We start from the raw sequence: 18,448 nt of genomic DNA on the forward strand, positions 1-18,448 counted from the left end.
TAGTCATGCTGGCCACATGACCCGGAAGCTGTCTGCGGACAAACGCTGGCTCCCTTGGCCATTAAAGCGAGATGAGCGCCACAACCTCAGAGTTGTCTGCGACTGGACCTAACGGTCAGGGGTCCCTTTACCTTTACATTTACCAACAACCCACACGCTCATGGCCATTACTTTTTTTTTGTGGTGGCAACTTTTTGACAAAAGGGTCATGTCTGATTTCATGCCATGAGCAGAAGCTGAAATTGTGCATGGGGGTGCAGAATGCCAGCTTCAGCATGAGTAGACAGTGCCTGCCAGCATACACATCAATCAACTGAAGGAAGCAGAATGATCCTCTGAATCTGTTTTGAGATTCTTTACAACTCTTGAGCATAATGGTCGTTTTCTTGCTACAGCCATGTCGCCTGTGTCTGTTTAATTTTAAAATACCCATATCCTGTCTACTCTGAGAAGTGGCACACTGTGGGAGGGGACAGGGAGAGATAATCACTCTCTCTTTGATCACTTCTGTGAAACGAGGTCAGCGAATGATGTGGTATTTAGTGAAGCAAAAAAGCAACCCTGTGGGGGATGGCTCCTAGGTCTCTTTAACACTGCTCTCACCCTACAGTGCCCTTCCAAATAGGGCCAAACAAAGGATTTTGTGGGTCCCACTCAGACTAGGGCTGCACTTTTCAATCTAGCTGGTTTCTCACGTGGAATGGAAGTATACCTGACAGTCTTCTCCCCTGGTCCTTGGAAAGTGCCCAGCCTGGCTGGCTGCTACCGTCAGCTGCCCTAGTTTTGTGCCTTTAACCCAGCAACATCATATGACTGTGGCAGCCCCAGCAAACCCCTCAGACTTACCGTGCAGCCATCCTGCAAGGCGCTATAGGTGAACCTGCTATTGCCCTCGGCTCTGATCTCCACGTCGTTGGATCCCTGTATCAGGAGAGCTTTCTTAAGGTTCCCGGAAGCCTCATCCATGTAGGCAATGCTGTTCTTGCAGTGGTAGGTGATATTTTGAGAGCCTTCAGTAGACAAGAGGCGCAGGAAGGTCATCTGGATGTTGGCCGTGTTAGGAGCCAGGTTCTCATCTCCATAGCTAAACTGGAAAGGGACCAAGAAGACAGAGGTTGAGAGATGCCTTTCTTAAGATGGCAGAAAGCAGAAACTGGTACCTCTTTAGAGTGTGGGTTTCCCTTGGGAATGCCAATACCTCCCCTCCTGTCTCACAGTGACCCTGCTTTGACTACCGTCCTGTCTGCACTCACCAGCTGAGTTTGCTATCAGGGTGATGCCTCTGAACATCAGCTGTCATGTTTGGTTTATCATTCCCAAATTTGTCTAAATCTTTTAAAAAGCAATCAAAGCTAGTGGTAACCACTAAATCTCATTGCTGCAAACTCTAAAGTCTCCCTGTTTCCTTTCTGCTGCCTGGTCACAACACTCAGTGTTGCTTGATTTCTTCTCATTTCTCCCAAAGTTGGAGAATAAGCTTCACACAGACATTTCAAAGACAAGAATAGTGAGATGTAAGTATAAAAACAGAGTGTCAGCGTAACAATTAGTGGTCAGTAATGGGCATACAGAACATTAAGCGCCAAGGTGAACATTCCATAAGTGCGAGGAGAATATTCTCCCCGTTCTGGGTTTCTCTCCCCACTGCAACCTTCCAGAGCAGATTGGAGAATGGCACAGTACGTGTGTGTGTGTATGTGTGTAAGTAACCCTGTTGTACTAGAGCCAAGCCCTGCGCTAATGCAACTGTTTACTTGCATGGGTTCACAATGGATTTGCATGCCTTGGATGAAATATCAAGTGTTGATTCTAGCTCGACCCACTTACGTGGAAACCTCCGTTGATTGTCTCTCCAAACCAGATGTGTTTCTTGTCTTTGCTCTTGCTTGTCCACCAGTTCTTCTTGGGAATGCTGCTAGGCTTGGGGTAAACACAGCTCTCTCCCGTCTCCATATTGCAGAAAACCTTTATGGCATCCAAAGTGCAACCCTGGTTGGGGTCAATCCAATAGTCGCCTGCAAAATTAAGAAAGCAGTTGGTAGGGTGTTTTTCCTCTTTCTCTCTCTCACCACATGCCTCCTCTCTGCTGCTGGGTCTTAGTCACTGACTTCCTGTAGATGCTCTGGGTGGTGAGACTCAGAGACCTCTCTGGGATTGTTATGCTGCAGAATAGCAAGCGAGGCTCCCGAGCCCACAACCCAGGCAGTGCCAAGCCCCAACACACTCACCGCTCTTCCATTCGGGGTGGCAGAGTTTTAGGTCACGGCAGGTACGGGCTGGGTTCTTCCTACTGCCCTCGGGGCTCCGGATGCTTTCAATCTGGTTGTTGAGCGACTTCAGGGTGGCATCCACCTCGGCATCATGCTGCCTCAGGTTGCTAGAAGCCTGGTCGGATCGCATGTAGCGCATGGGGTCGGGGCCTTTCTCCGTCTGACCCAGGCCGGCAAAGGCGGACATGTCAATGCCAGGTCCGGGTGGGCCAGGAGGACCAGGGGGTCCAGGGTTTCCAGGAGGACCCTACAGGGTTAAAGGAAAGGAGACGGCCGTGAAATGCTTGCTGTTGGACGAAAGCAACCCCTTGCTATATGGTAGCATTTATGGAGGTAGCAGCCCATCACCTCGACCCTCACGTTCCATTTCCTATCACTGACATGGGACTGAGTTGACCCGATAGTTTAAGTTCCTGATGGTCCCACTCTTCTTCCAGCTCCGTAGTACATCTGCTGCTGGAAGATGACTTAACAGAAGCTATCCATACATGCTGCTGTTTCGGAGATGGATTATATGGTTTAAATAAAGTGTTTCTCAAACTTGGGTCTCCAGTGGTTTTTGGACCACAACTCCCATCATCCGTAGCTAGCAGGACCAGTGGTCAGGGATGATGGGAACTGCAGTCGAAAAACAGCTGGAGACCCAAGTTAGGGAAACCCTAGTTTAAATGTTTTATGGTGCTCTTCCGTAAACTTGCTCTGTTGTTTTTAAATGAGAGTGGTATATATTTGATAATGATAATAATTCTCATTGATTTAAAATAATTAGAAGTGTCGGGCTATGCATTAGATCCTGCTCCTAGAACCCCATGCAATTCCCACAGGGAGACAAAGCATAGCCCTTCCGTAGCACGGAGGGCTGTAGGCCACCCTCAAAAGGAGAATGGTTTGAGCCACTGATTTAATACCTAGGCAAGCTCCACGGAGGCAGTCACACCAGCTGGGTAAAGGGCGGGGGACTGCCTAGGCACGGGGTGCCCAGAGTTTGCACTCCCTTGTTCTAGGTGCATTTTGCAACAAGGAATTTCATTAGCTCTAGCAGTCCTGCGCCTAAGATTTCAGATTAAAACTGCAGAGTGGAAAGAAAGGAGGATCTTTTTCTGCCTCCCCACTTCCAGCTACTCTCTGAAGACTGGAGAAGAGACCCTCTTAAGAATATTAGGGGGGTGGGCAGGGGAAGGACTAGACCATGTGAAAAATGAACATAATATTTTAGCTGCAGTTCATTCATTTTCAGCTTTGAATTATTGTTATGAAAAAATCACGCCGAGGCATTCCGTTGTCGCGCCCATAACCTAGGTGACATTTAGCTCCTAGCTTTCATATCTTAGTTTCTAACCCTGGGGGGGCGGGGGTGCAGCTTCTTGTACTTTATTTATGCCGTTCCTTCAGTTACTTACAGCTTGGCCAGTTTCTCCACTACGACCACGAGGACCAGGAGGGCCAATGGGGCCAGGCATTCCGTTAGAGCCATCTTTGCCAGAGGGGCCGACTGGACCTGGGGGACCCTAGGAGAGAGGCAATGCGCATGAGTTAACACCTGGCTGCCCACGAACATTAACAAGCACTGGGATGGGCTTCTTAAAAGAACCACATAGGAAATCTGCAAGTGGTAGCATTGCAGTGCTGTAGAATTGCGTCTGACGCTGTCCCCCAGAAAAATGGGTCCAACACCACATACAACATTTACCATATAATTGACCAAGAACCTTCTTCAGTTATCAGCCATGTACGCGCACTGACAATTCTGACAGCATTTCAAAACCCACCAGGCCAAAACAAATGTCCATATCACAACACAAAAAAACAGAGTTCCCCAGATTTCTGGTCACTAAAATCTCTTTGTAATACAAAAATACTGAAGATCAGTCTTCTCTAAGAGGGAGAAGTTCTCTCCTCCAAATACATTAATTTCTCCCCAAATCAGCTGGCATCCAGAAATTGAGGCCTGGAATTCTGTGTATAACAATCCCACATTCTGCCAGCTGAAAAAACCGAGCAACACACAAGACACTTAGTGAATAAGGTTAGTGTACACGGCAGAGTCTAACGCCCAGCCACAACACTCCCTGGTCTTTCACCAAGGAAAGGAGCTCTTCTTATCAGGGAGATTGGACTTACCCTGGGACCAGAAGGACCAGCAGGACCTGATGCGCCTTGATCGCCAGAAGGACCCTATGGAAAAGGGGGGGGGGAAGCAAAGCCATAGTTACATACAAGCCATGTCACAGCCTCTCTGCAGAAGGGCCCAAAGAGTTTAGGAGTTGTAGAGAATGGCTTCAAGGACGTTCCATGCCAGAATTATTTTCTACCTCCTTAAGTTTTTACTTTGTTGCTTTAATTGCTAGACCTGTACTGTGCCGATGATGTTTTATCTTCAACTGTATGCAGCATTTAACAACTACCCAGGGATAAATACTATGAAGGGGAGTTAATAAATAAACAAATACTAATTGGGCAGACAGGCATCCCTGCAGGGAGTTCATTCACATCCCTGCTGCAGCAGACAGGCTCAAACCCAAAACTCCCCTGAGCCCATGACAAGCCTAGAACAGAACACCATGGACCGAATTCTACTCTGTAAAGATACGGAAACCAAAACTTACGGGAGGCCCAGGAAGACCCTGCAGGCCAGTGAATCCCCTGTGACCCTTCAGACCTCTCTCTCCTGCCTCGCCAGCTTCACCCTTGTCGCCACGAGGACCTTGTGGACCCTAGGAGGAGAGAACACAAGCGGCATTCAGGGCAAGAGAGTCATGCGCAAATTTTGGCAACATAGCACGGGGTGGTGATGCTGTCTGCAGATATGAACACAACTTCCCTCCTGGCAGCCCTACACTTGGCCAACATCTCTCGACCCTGTTGGTTGCTATGTTCTGATGTCACAAAGGCCCTCTGTTTCTCCTGCAAGTGACTTGACTTCATGGTCCTGTGCGGGCAAGGTCCTCTATGACATCAGAGGGCCTGAGGGGGACACATTCCCTGTGACTGCCTATAACTCATTTGCCTGGTGCAAGCCTCGAGACGGCAGTTGACCAGTTAGCAGAAACCAGTGAATTTCTGGTTCTGAATCCCAGTGTCCATGAGCATCTTTGAGCTGAAGCAGAGTGCAGTTACGCCATGGGATTAATAATTATGGTCGTGCAGATGAACTTAGAACCTTTATGCGGAAACAGACATACAACATTTGGCACTTCTAAGGGTGTGTGTGTGTGTGTGAGGAAGTGGCACTGACTAATACAGAGAAAGATGTTCTCCGTTGCTCTCTGGTGGAGGCAATAAATAAAGCAGAAGTCCCCAGGGCTTCTACCTGTCCCTTAGGGCTGCGATTGCTAGGATGACTATGCTTCCTTTTTAGAAAGCAGAGGAAATCTTCACAAGTACTGTAACTAGGACTCTCTTTTCAGGGAAGGTGGGCAAAGTACTACTACAGGTAAAAGGCAACTGCTCCTGAATGACCACACACAGAGTACTTACTGCTGTTTGCCTCTGTGTCAGACGAATACATCATTTTTGTTTAAATGGCAGCTGGTCATGTTTTAAGAACGAGAACCTCAAGCACTCATTCATTGTGTCCAAAGCACAAATTGGAAGGAAGCTTTCCTCTTGGATGTACACAGCAGTGACTTGGGGGTGCTCAGTGAATGCAACAGCTTCGAGCCCGGGAAAAATGAAAGCGGATAAAGGAGAAATACTCACGGGCATGCCACGTGCCCCTGCAGGACCAGAAGGACCCATTGGACCTTGGGCACCCTGGAGAAAGATAAATACAAAAATTATAAACTGACTGGGCACCTTCTCCATGCTGAGATGAGATTAGAGGCCACAGTTCTCTGCGTGTTGACCCAAAGGATTCAAATCTAGTTCAGTACAGTCATGAACAGGGCTCTCCTTCAAGGCCTGACCCAAACCACAGAGCAGCTGAGGAGTGGATATTTGTAGCAGAAAGTCCCACTAGAGGGGAAAGGGTTAAGAAGTGCCTTCCTCGTTCTTCTACTTATGCACTGTAACCAACTTTCAAAGGGTGAGGGACTACACGAGGCTGAGCACAACATGCTGTTTGGTGCAAACCAAGTAGCTGGATAGCTCAGTTGGTTAGAGTGTTCTGTCGGCAATGCCAAGGTTGCAGGTTCGATCCCCGTATGGGATAGCTGCATATTCGTGCATTTCAGGGGGTTGGACTAGATGATCCCTGGTGTCCTTTCCAACTCTACCATTCTAAGTTTGGCCCAAACTGGGAAATCCTGTAGATTCTAAATGTTCTGGAAGGATAAGATTCAGCTAAGGAAAGGGAAAACCATCTAGCAAGTCAGAGGGCAATTCAATCAACCACTTACAGCATTCCATGAAGAAGTCCTCTCTAGCTTAGCATTCTGTTCCAACCATATGTTTCAAGAAGTTCACAAGCAAATAGTATATTATGGAGCTTTCTTTTAGCTATTGTGGCTAATAGCAACCGGTGCACCAGTTCCTCACCTTGGGTCCTTAGATGTTGGACTACATATCCCAGCATCCCTGAACATTGGCCAATCTGGCTGGGGATTATGGACACTGTAGTTCAACATCTGGGGACCCACCTAGTGCATAGTTGGTTTTTTTTGCCAATTTTTACTGGTTTTCCAAATTACAGTACACCCCATTCACAAATTATGACCAATTAATACCAAATTAACACAATTTTAATTAAATGACTTCCCACTCACTGTTTCTGGTTACTGGATACTCACCGCTTCACCTCTATCTCCTTGTTTACCAGTTGGGCCAACAGGACCTGGAGAACCAGGTGGGCCGGGAGCTCCAGGACCCCCAACAGCCCCAGTCTCACCACGATCACCCTGTCAAGGAGACAAAGTAGATGCATTAAATACCAAATATGTATGGGATGTGGTGAGGGACAGCAACCCCACTGATGGGACATTTCCTCTCCCCCCCCCTTCTCTTTTTCCCCTGACTGGTTCCACGCTCTTAGAAGATGTGGCAGGTGCTGGGGCTGAAGGAGCAATCTGAGAAGGACCTTGGAAGACTTTGGTGAATAGGTGTGGAAAACCTTTGGTTGAACAGCAAGGAACAGACTAACAAACAAGGCACTGCCCTAGGACATGGGGGTAGGGGGAGGGAGCAGCCTTTCTTCCAAACTCCCAAAATGCATACTATGTGGCCGGGATAAATGGTGTAAGTAAGGGTAATGTTAATGGCTTATTCCACAAAACGTTGCTGCGTTACTCAGATTTCAGGAAAAGAGGTGGAAGAGATGCATGAGAAAATTGTAGGGCTAAGAACAAGGAAGATAAGGGCTAAGAAGGTGGACGGAAAGATTAAGCAGGTGAGGTTCTCTCACCTGGATTATGTCCTGAGATTATACCCACATGGCATTACATTTTGGACTCAAGGGACACATGTTCCTTGAACAAATCATATTTAAATACAGCAGTGGTTAATACTCCTTTGAGATAGGACACTCACCTTCACGCCAGGGGAACCATCTCTGCCTGGGGGACCATCTGAGCCAGGATTGCCCTGAGAATAAGAATGATAGGTGGTTATCCTTAGGAGCCAAGGAAGTGGCTGTGTGTGTGTGTCTTTCTGAGGAGGCATAGCCAACCAGCCCAGACAATGGGTTGCATTTCCTAAAATAATTACCGATTCACAACCTCAGCTTGACAAGCAGCCTTTGCCAATATACACTCATCGCAATCATGTATGTTCTCTACTCCAAGGGAGATTGGAGAATGCTCCTTCTTGATCAGCACCTGCTTTTGCAGGAAACTGACACCCTGCTCCCAGCAAACTTGGGCATCAGGTTTAGTAGATCTTAGTCCAAGCATTTGAAAGAGCTCCTTCACAGCTCCTCCTGCAAAAACCAACCCTCTAGCCAAGCCCAGGCGCCACTGGCTGGCAAAGGTGAGGAGACAGTAACCCAGAACTGGAAGAAGAATTGCTTTCTTGAATTGTTGAGGAACCACCTTTCAGCACACCCCAAGCACTCCCCAAATTCACCTCTTTTAAATACTGCTTATAAACTGTACCCCAAGTTGCAGTTATAATTGCCCGTCACCTCTACCCAGTGGAATCCCACTTGCAGAAAAGCCCAGCCCACTATAGGCTGGAAGCAATCAGTTCCTTTGAACGGTTGGTAACGTTTCTGGCGAATGCCGCCACTTTAGAAAAACAGGGAGCGGTGGGGGGAAATTACAACATGGATTGTAGCTTTAGATTCCTGATCAGCAACTAAGTTTTTGGATGCCTACTTGGAAAAGAGAGTGGGGGTAATCTAAAGCTTATTTAATTGCACCCCTCCCCGACCCCCAATGGGCTGCTGCTAAATATAGCCATCCCTTACCAACCTTAAAAGCAAAAGGGATCCATGTGCAAGAAATGTAGATAGTATCCCTTACAAGAGGCAGTCGATGACTTCTAAACTACGTTAATGGCTATGATTTTAATCAAAAGGAAGTAATTCCCACTAAAGGCCAAGAAGGAAATACGTTTGGGATGAGGGTTTAAGAAGGATTCATGTGAGAATATTCCTGGAAATGCACCACTAAATTTAGGCTGCTGCAGCATAAATCAAAAGCAACAATCACTGTAATGGGAAATGCTACAATACAGTTTATCTTCTCTAACCCAGTGCTTCCATGCTAGACCACAATTCCCATCACCCCTGACCATTCACTATGCCAACTGATGGGAGTTGGAGTCCAACAACATCTAGAGAGCACCAGGTTGGGGGAAGGCTGATTTAAAATATTATCAGGGTGTTTTATTTTTAAAAATTTGTTCCACTCTGGGGCATTGAAAGAAAAAACAAGTTTTCACACACACACCCCAAATCCTCTGCCCCTTGACATTTTTTGCTGTAGGAATGCAGTTTTAAAATAGGATATGTTACCCTTTCTCCCAGGCTATGCACAGAATAAGTTGAGTATGCTCACCTCACGTCCAGGTTCGCCAGAGGGACCAGTCAGGCCTGGTGGACCAACTGGGCCAGGTGGACCTCTGTCTCCAGGGCCCCCGGGAGATCCTTGTTTACCAGGCTCACCCTGAAAAGAGGAGGGTGGGAAGAAAAAAAATCAGCTCAGGCACTTTGCTCAGAGCAGACCTGGCAGTATTTGGACTGTCACCTAGGCAAAGTGAAAAGCCTCTGAGCCAGGGGTGGGAAACCAGTGGCCCTCCACTTATTTTGGACTTTCCATTATCCCTGACCATAGGTCAGGACCCCAGCTGATTGGGGCTGATGGGAGCTGTAGTCCAAGTACCCTTGGATTTCAAGGTCACAAGGTTTCCCATTCCTGCTCTATGCACCAGGGTGGAAACTTCAGTTTCACTCCACAATCATAGGGGACTAGAATCCTGCTTATCACTTCAAAGGTTTCTGTGCATTGAATTCCCACAAAAAGCCTGCAGGATTGTGTTTATGCCTGTACTAGAATCCTGCCGCGCTGAAATAATATAGTATATCAGAGAGTTTGTCTTACACAACTATGGGCTTATCCTCTTGTCCCACTGCTTTCGTCCAGGGAAAGCTGCTCTTTAGTGCTCAATCGAAGCAAACGGCAACTTGGATTTTTCAGAGATTGCTGTTTGTTCCAGTTAAGAGCCAAAAGAGTGGATTTTCCCTGGGAAAGGAGTGGGGCGAGGGGGAAACCGCTCAAACCCAGGCCTATAAAATGTGTGCCAAGTGCAAAGCAGATGGTCCACGTAGCGCAGTACTGCCAACTAGCAGCTTTCCATCATCTCAGGGCTTTTCCTACGGAGGCAATCTTAACTCCTTTAACTGGAGATGCTAGAGACTGGAGTGAGGGAATCAGGTCTCACTCTCTGTGGATCTAGATCCCCTCCCCCCCGGTTTGGTGCCCAAACAGATCAGTTTTCCCAAAACCTTTTCCATTTTCATACTTGGTAAGCTAAAGAGACTTATTAATGTTTAATCAATTACTGTATTTTATTTTTCTGTCGGAAGCCGCCCAGAGTGGGTGGGGAAACCCAGCCAGATGAGCAGGGTATAAATATTATTATTATTATTATTATTATTATTATTATTATTATTATTATTTGTGATGCCAACTGGTCATTTATGAATCTGTAAGATAAATTCTTGCAACATATTCGGCATTTCAGAATATGGCAAAAAATAATAATTCCTGATGCCAATTCCACAAAAGCCGAAATACTCAGAATGCGGTAAATTGCACCCCTGACAGCTTTTGTAGTTCTATCACCGATGGATGGTGTTGAGGCCACAGGGTCATTATATACTTGAGGAACAGACACTCATCTCCTCGTGCTTCAAACCCAAAAGTACTGCCTGCCCCTCCACATTTTTGCTAACTTAAGCTCCTCAGATCACTTACGGAAGGACCTGGCAGACCAGGGAAGCCTCTCTCACCGCGCTGACCAGGGAGACCAACGATCCCTCTCTGACCTGCCAAGCCTTGAGGTCCAGGCGGGCCATCAGCACCCTAGAGGGGAAAGATAACGGCAGAGATGGGTGTTAATTTGCAAAATGACAAAGCAGCCGGCCGGATCCATTCTACATGCAAAGAAGGCAGGATGAATACATACAGGAGGACCATCTTCTCCAGATTCTCCCTTCTCGCCTGGGGGACCAGCGGGACCTTGCAAACCAGGGTCGCCAGCACGCCCAGTGGGGCCTGCATCGCCACGAGCACCCTTGGGACCATCTTTACCAGGAGAACCGGGAGGGCCTGCGGAACCGGGATTGCCCTATGGGGAAAAGGGAGAGCCAGTAAGATCCCCAGAGACTGATTTTCTGCATTAAAAGTTATACTGTTGAGAGAAAACATGAATCCACCTTATCTGCAAGAGAATGGCAAGTTGTTAGGCTTCAGGACACAATAAGATTCTTTTGGGGGCAACGTGAATTGAGGCAAAAGCTTCCTGTCAGCCTCCAGATTTACTTATACCTCCCAAAAGTTAAAAGGTCCCAAGAGGTCTACCATTTTGAAGATGTTCCATGAGACGCTGCTTTTTCTTGCATTCACTACAATTAAGGTTACCACCCATCCCTCAAAAAAACAGGATTGTCCCATTTTGGGGCACAAAGTACCCTGTCCCGTTTGGCCCCCAATTTGTCCCGTTTTCAAAGTCATAAAAATAGGCATTTGTGTGCTCACCCAAACATGCTTATCTTGCATGCAACCAATATGAAAATTCCTTTGAAGTCATTTCATTCTGCACCAGGTAAAGCAATTTTTAGCCCCCCAATTCCCCCCAACTTGTCTCTTATTTCACCTGACCAAAGGTGGCAACCCTAATTACAATGTAGCCTGAATCCATGGGCAGGTTGGTCATCAATTTAATCAGAGAATGTCCTGATCATCCCACCTGAAAGCATCTAAACCAGACACCTGGAGTGAAAAACAAACTCCAATTGCAGGAGATAAAATATCACATCAGTCATTTAAGACCGTTTGAGTTGTCTCCCTGCCCCCCCCCTTACAGACTCATATTAAAGGAAATGAAAGGAGAACTTAAATGCATTTTGTAACCTCCTAGGGTTGAAGGTATTCAAGGTTAGAGCCCCATTGGTGCAAGTAGAAGTCAAGTGATTTAGAAATTGGCAGGTCCCAGATTGTGGGGAAAGGGGGTGCAGAAAAAAGGCCCCTAACCAATTAATAATGGTCAGGTTCAAGGGACTACTTCCATAATTCCAGATGGAGTATCAAAAGCATCAGAGTTTGTAGATGACTAAACCAGAATTGTTAAGAAGTCCACTGAACTTACTAGTCAGATCTTTGGTTTTTTTTAACTAGGTAAAATAATAGACCAGGCACCCCCAAACTGCGGCCCTCCAGATGTTTTGGCCTACAAATCCCATGATCCCTAGCTAACAGGACCAGTGGTCGGGGAATATGGGAATTGTAGTCCAAAACATCTGGGGGGTCGAAGTTTGGGGATGCCTCTAATAGACCATGGAAGAAGGAACTTTCATGTGACTTACGTTTTAGTGCTTTTATCAAGGCAACCCAACAGAAGCGTTTTATGTTTCTACCCACCAGAATCTTAATTTTGAGTAGGCTTGCACTGTAAAAGTAAGTCTAACTGTTCAGTAGGGCTTACTTCCACATAAGTGGGTGACTGTAGCCTCAGTTTCTGCCACTTCTATATCCCGCTCCTGTGGGATTTTATATCAAGTTATCCCTTATTAGCTTCCATGTATTTATGATTTCCTCTCCTTTATTCTTAAAACAATTGATATAAACACCTAAAACACACACACACACGTGTGTGTGTGTGTGTGTGTGTGTGTGTGTGTGTGTGTGGCCTTGGCAACATTTAACCTGAATCACCCCAACACACTTGTCAGTCTACCTACTCTGCAAAATAAAAAATTTAAAAAATGATTGATTATCTCCTAAATATTTTGTTTTATTCACAAACCCACTCGGTTCCTGCTTCAGGCTTTTAGCTACCTCTTTGGTAAAGACAAAAAGCTATTAAAAAACAAACAAACCTGAATGTGTTCCCATTTAATACCTCTTTCTGGTTGCCTAAAATACAAATTTAAAATAAAATGAATGCCTATCAATGACCAACAACTTACGTTAGGGCCTGGTGGTCCAACTCTTCCTGCTGCACCAGGGAATCCAGTGGCACCCTGGGAAGAAATAAAAAGGATTATTTACAGAGCACTCAGGAACATTTGAGGCACCAGCGGGTGGTTAGGGAAACTGCAGGACCACCCCCTTTGTTTTCAGCCTGTTTCACTGAAGAACATTAAAAACACAATACAGCATCAAACATTAAAAACTTCCCTAAACAGGACTGCCTTCAGATGTCTTTTAAAAGTAAGATAGTTGTTTATTTCCTTGACATCTGATGGGAGGGCGTTCCACAGGGTGGGCACCACTGAACAACCATATAAGGTACTGTCTTACCGTGACAGTTTCCCCCAACCTGTAGCCTTCCAAGTGTTGTTGGACTACAAGTTTTATCATCCCTGACCACTGGGCATGCTGGTTGGGGCTGATGGGAGTTGTAGTCCAACAGCATATGGAGGGCACTCGGTTGAAAAAGGCCAATCTTATACTAACTGGCAGTGGCTTCCCACATCTCCCATCCAAGAGACTTAAGCAGAAACAGCAGAGGCTGAACCTATGGACCTTATGTAGACTGAGCTATATGAGAGACAACAGCCCAGGGCTGTCTCACCCATGTGGTGGGATGAACCAGCCGCCAAGGCGGTACTCCCATGGGCTCCCTTACTGCCCTGCTGCCTCCTGCATTGGTGCCAATTTCCAGCAATATCACGCTGGAACCTGTCATTGTTGCTGCCACTTTGCACCACCCCGACCTAGGTAAGGGATGCTTTGGTGAGGACTGTGTGGTGGACCAGACACTTCCTGTTTTGCCTCAAGCAGCAAAACAGCCAGGCAAACTGCCCACAGCAGAGTGTGGAACCTTTTTTTGCCTCGGGTCCACATTCCCAATTTTAAACTGGCCACTTTTCTCACACAGAAACACACCTCAACATTCCCTCCTGTGCACATACTTTTAAAAACACATCTCTCCCTCATTGAGTTGATGAGGCTCGTGAAGAGAAAGTAGCTATGGCAGGCATGTCAAACCTGCGGCCCTCCAGATGTTTTGGCCTTCAACTCCCATGATCCCTAGCTAGCAGGACCAGTGGTTGGGGAAGATGGGAATTGTAGTCCAAAACATCTGAAGGGCCGCAGGTTTGACATGCCTGAGCTATGGCATAAGCACATGGGGTGGTTTGACGGTTAGCAGGTAAACTGATGGAGGGTGGCAGGCCAGTAGTCTTTGGATCGAAGCTACCATATTTACATGAATCTAATGCGCACCTCAGTTTTCAAAACCCAGGAAGTGTTTGCTACGTCAGCGGAGTTTTACAAGCTTGCGATAGAATCACATCAAATCTAATGTGCACCCTAATTTTCATGACGTAATTTGGCCAAAAATGATGCACGTTATGTTTGAGTAAATACGGTATTTATCCAAGTGGTGTAATCACCAACTTCTGCTCTCCAAGGTACTGAACAGGGTGACATACTGCAGAAGCTTCAAGTCAAGTATGATTATTTTTAAAACTGTATCACAGCACAGTTATCAGAGGTGCCAGTAAGGAAAGGAATGAAGCAAATTGTCCATTAAAATACTTACCGGAGGTCCCTGTGCACCACGCGCTCCCTTTGGACCAGTCACACCAGTTGGACCCTACAGACACAAAACAAAATCTGGATTAGGCAAAGTTAACCTTCTCACTGAGCTTCTGCCAGAGATCTCTGTAGTACAGATCTGAAAGAAGCAACCAGCCTCTTTCTAGCTCCAGCCTCATCTTTCAATGTTTACTCTTTTGCACAATGTGAACTCATGTGTGCCACACAGAGCAAAATCTCTGCGTCACAGGGTTGGGTGTTTTTTTGACTTTGTAAGAGTATATGCCTACAAAGGTCCATATAGTTAAAGCCATGGTTTTCCCAGTAGTGATGTATGGAAGTGAGAGCTGGACCATAAAGAAGGCTGATCGCTGAAGAATTGATGCTTTTGAATTATGGTGCTGGAGGAGACTCTTGAGAGTCCCATGGGCTGCAAGAAGATCAAACCTATCCATTCTGAAGGAAATCAGCCCTGAGTGCTCACTTGAAGGACAGATTGTGAAGCTGAGGCTCCAATACTTTGGCCACCTCATGAGAAGAGAAGACTCCCTGGAAAAGACCCTGATGTTGGGAAAGATTGAGGGCACTAGGAGAAGGGGACGACAGAGGACGAGATGGTTCTCGAAGCTACGAACATGAGTTTGACCAAACTGCGGGAGGCTGTGCAAGACTGGAGTGCCTGGCGTGCTATGGTCCATGGGGTCACGAAGAGTCGGACACGACTAAACAACAACAACAAGAGTATATGAAAATAGGAGCTACGCCCCTGGCACATGGAAACATGCTACAGAAGCCATTCCTACCAGTTCTCGTGCAGTGCAACATGCCCTGGTTGTTTGTACCCCAGAAACTAGTACGTGCCTTCTGAACTTGGAGGTACCACAGCCAATAGCTGTCTGGCAGACTTGTCCTCCATGAATGTGTTTAATTCCAGTTGACTAAGTTGGGGGGGGGGGGTGGACATAGCCCCATATGAATGACATTCTATCCAGCCTATGACTCTGCTCCAATACTTCCCTCATATGAACCTTAAGCCCCAATCCATATACTTTACCTCTGGCCAAGGTGGTCAGCCCTTCTTTCAAAGAGACATCTTCCCTCCAGCATCTTACAAAATCCCCCGTCCGGCTCTTACTAGTCACTGTCTACCATCCCAGGATAGGAATCCTAGAGTTGGAAAGGGATCCCAAGGGTCATCTAGTCCAACCCCCTCCAATGCAGGATTTACCAACCTGTGGGCCAGGAGCACCAGATGAACCTTGTGGGCCTGGGGCCCCAGCATCTCCCTTCTGGCCAGTTTCCCCTTGCTCGCCTTTAGCACCAGGTTGCCCATCAGCACCCTGTATTGGGGAAGAAGGCAAAAACATCCATGGTGAGAGAGAGAGAGAGAGAGAGAGAGAGAGAGAGAGAGAGAGAGAGAGAGAGAGAGAGAGAGAGAGAGAGAGAGGCATGTTGGGCTATGGGAGGAGAGAGGTTTAAGAGCCTGAGAATTACTCACAGGAGGACCAGCAAATCCAGCAGGGCCAGGAGCACCAGGTTCACCACGGTCACCCTGAAACAGAAACAGTCGTCAGCTGCGGAAAGAGTTGGAGATAAAGAAAACACCATCCACCCAGTCATCTGGATGCCCTATGCCAGGTACGGCCAACACCTGCATTCTCAAGGTCAGTTCTATTCTCCAGGAACTAAGTCTAGTCTAGGGTTGGAACTCCCCAGGCCTCTCACACATAGTGATCTATAATTAAGTCAGCATCACTCACTGGTAGAGGATTCCTTCCACCCAATGGGATGAGGTCATTAACTGGAAGTCTTAGGAGCAAACATGCTTCCCAAGGCACCCAAGAGAGGACAGGGAGAGAGAGAGAATGACTGCTAGTGGCACTTTGAATACGAAATAGTTATGGGGGATTCACTGCTGATTTTCCTTATAAGTAGCACGGTGAGCAGTGCCCCCCCCCAAATTCTACACCTTGATTAAGGTTTGCTAAGGTCACCAAAGAAATGGTGAGACAACTCACATTCTCTGCCCAATGCAAAGAGTCCCACAACCTTACATTGTTAGGGCATGAAGTGGGGATCTGTCTTTTCTACACTTAGCATAGCCAGGCTCACATTTTCAAGTAATGAGAACTGTTTATGTCAAAGATGTAAGGTCAAAGATTTGTGAAATGTTAAACAGCACTAATTCACAATTGCTCTACGCCCCGGCACCTTATTTCTCCTTTCTCCTGTCAAAAAACGCAAGAAGGGCTTTTACACTTGCCAGAAGTGCGGCATTGCCCACGCCTGTGCTGGAGGGGCTTTACAAAAAAAATCCCATACGCCCAAAGTATGCCCTCTAGGGGAAATAGGAAGTCCAGAGCACTTTTTCTTCAGATGTCCCCTCTATGAAGAAGCTCGAAGGGAGATCCTGGATCCCATACTGGTGAGGTTAGCAAGCCTCCCGGAAAAGCAATTATACAACATGCTCCTGCTAGGCAAAGACCAGGAGATAACCAGGGCGGTCGCCAGATTGTGTGCCCAACTATGCAGACACAGACTTTCTCCCGAGTCCGTCTGAATTTCCCAACATATGGTACCCGAGCGAGTTAGGCTCAGTTTTCTGCAGCTTCTATTTTAAGGGTTAAACTTTCAGCATTGTATATATAATTAACAATGTATTTTAAATGTTCCACAAAGCGTCATATATACGTTATGCTCCCTGAAACTGTTCTTTCAAAAGGGACTCACAGTATTTTATTTATATTTTTATCTGTATTTTATATTTTTCTATGAACTGGTCCTCGACCGTAATAATAAATAAACAATAAACAATTGCTCTATTTAAAGAAAAGGTGACTCCAGCTATGCCAAAGCAGGCCTCTGCCTGGCATTGCTAAATGCCGGTCAAAGCAACAAAGGCCTCTCTCTCTTGAGATGATGTTCACGCCCCACAGCAGCACACAGGATGGAAACAGCAAGAAATGGGCTTGTCTGCCCCTCTGTGCTACTGAGAGGAGCTGAATGAGACCCCTATTAGGGTTTCAAAGATTTCATAGGCCAAGCTGAATCTTGCCCCATTCAGATACCCTTCTACAAAAGAATTCATAGTCGTATCAAACTTACGGGGCCACCACGAGCACCTGCAGCGCCAGCTGGGCCAGGGGGGCCAGATTCACCCTGGTGGAATTAAAAAAAGAGAAAAAGGTGAGGCAGTGGAGTCTCTAGTTCATAACTCAAATCTTAAGTCAGTAGAAGATCAAGGATTTTGTATGATCCACATTTTTCTCAAACCAACCTGGGGCAACTATCTTCTGCTTTTTGTTTAACTTTTTTGTATTTTGAAATACAGTTCTTAGATTTTTTATTTTATTTTTTTGATAAAAATGTGTATTTTAAGATTAAAGGCATACAAAAGTTTTTGGATCAAGTATGTAGAAAAATGCATATTTTGTGAATATCTCTTTTAAAATGTAGTTTTCTTCATGCATTGCAGATCAGTGAGGAAATTCAACAGAACAGAATTAGGAATAGACGTGAATGAAACGGAATGGACCAGAAATAGACTGATCCATCGTGAAAGGCATTAAAATACGCTAGAAGCAACAACAGACAGGAAGTCACCATTAAACCATTTTTAGTCTGTAGTGAAATATGCCCATTTTTGACACAAAATGTGGAACAGGCTGTTACCGAGACAAATATACCCACAATACTTAGAAACCACCTCTGCCTGCTGCGTAGCCTAACCAAAGACATCTCATTTGCAGAAGACTTTCTTACCTTCTCTCCATTGGCGCCAGCAGGGCCAGGGGGACCAATGGGACCAGTCAAGCCCTGGCAAAGGGGGGAGGGGAGAATTAGGTGTGCTGGTGAAAAGCATCCCATTTGTATCAAAGGCATCCTCCTTTACTGGAAGTTTCAGAACTGAGACATTGGCACAGAGTTTCCTAAAAATGGGGCAAAAACCTTACCACCACTACCACCCCTGCTCTTTCTGAAGCTCATAGAAGATGGGACTGGATTCACTTTCGGAAGAGTAGCCGGGAACACCTGGCA

General features: G+C 46.4%; 1 protein-coding gene across 2 annotated transcripts in view; it reads right to left on the bottom strand.

Annotated features, from left to right (window-relative positions):
* Nucleotides 1-18,448, bottom strand: part of COL2A1 (collagen type II alpha 1 chain) — an 87,465-nt gene that overhangs the window by 4,546 nt on the left and 64,471 nt on the right. For both annotated transcript variants that reach the window (XM_035103232.3, XM_035103225.3), the window contains 18 exons: nt 18,173-18,226; nt 17,516-17,569; nt 15,909-15,962; nt 15,643-15,750; nt 14,415-14,468; nt 12,835-12,888; nt 10,833-10,994; nt 10,622-10,729; nt 9,203-9,310; nt 7,734-7,787; nt 6,998-7,105; nt 5,970-6,023; nt 4,877-4,984; nt 4,392-4,445; nt 3,671-3,778; nt 2,229-2,517; nt 1,828-2,015; nt 847-1,089 (listed from right to left, as the gene is read on the bottom strand). In XM_035103232.3, the coding sequence (XP_034959123.1) occupies nt 847-1,089; nt 1,828-2,015; nt 2,229-2,517; nt 3,671-3,778; nt 4,392-4,445; nt 4,877-4,984; nt 5,970-6,023; nt 6,998-7,105; nt 7,734-7,787; nt 9,203-9,310; nt 10,622-10,729; nt 10,833-10,994; nt 12,835-12,888; nt 14,415-14,468; nt 15,643-15,750; nt 15,909-15,962; nt 17,516-17,569; nt 18,173-18,226 (1,962 nt within the window). The remainder of the gene's footprint in view (nt 1-846; nt 1,090-1,827; nt 2,016-2,228; nt 2,518-3,670; nt 3,779-4,391; nt 4,446-4,876; nt 4,985-5,969; nt 6,024-6,997; nt 7,106-7,733; nt 7,788-9,202; nt 9,311-10,621; nt 10,730-10,832; nt 10,995-12,834; nt 12,889-14,414; nt 14,469-15,642; nt 15,751-15,908; nt 15,963-17,515; nt 17,570-18,172; nt 18,227-18,448) is intronic.

Source organism: Zootoca vivipara, chromosome 2, assembly GCF_965207765.1.
Source record: "Zootoca vivipara chromosome 2, rZooViv2.hap1.1, whole genome shotgun sequence".
Lineage (NCBI taxonomy): Eukaryota > Metazoa > Chordata > Lepidosauria > Squamata > Lacertidae > Zootoca > Zootoca vivipara.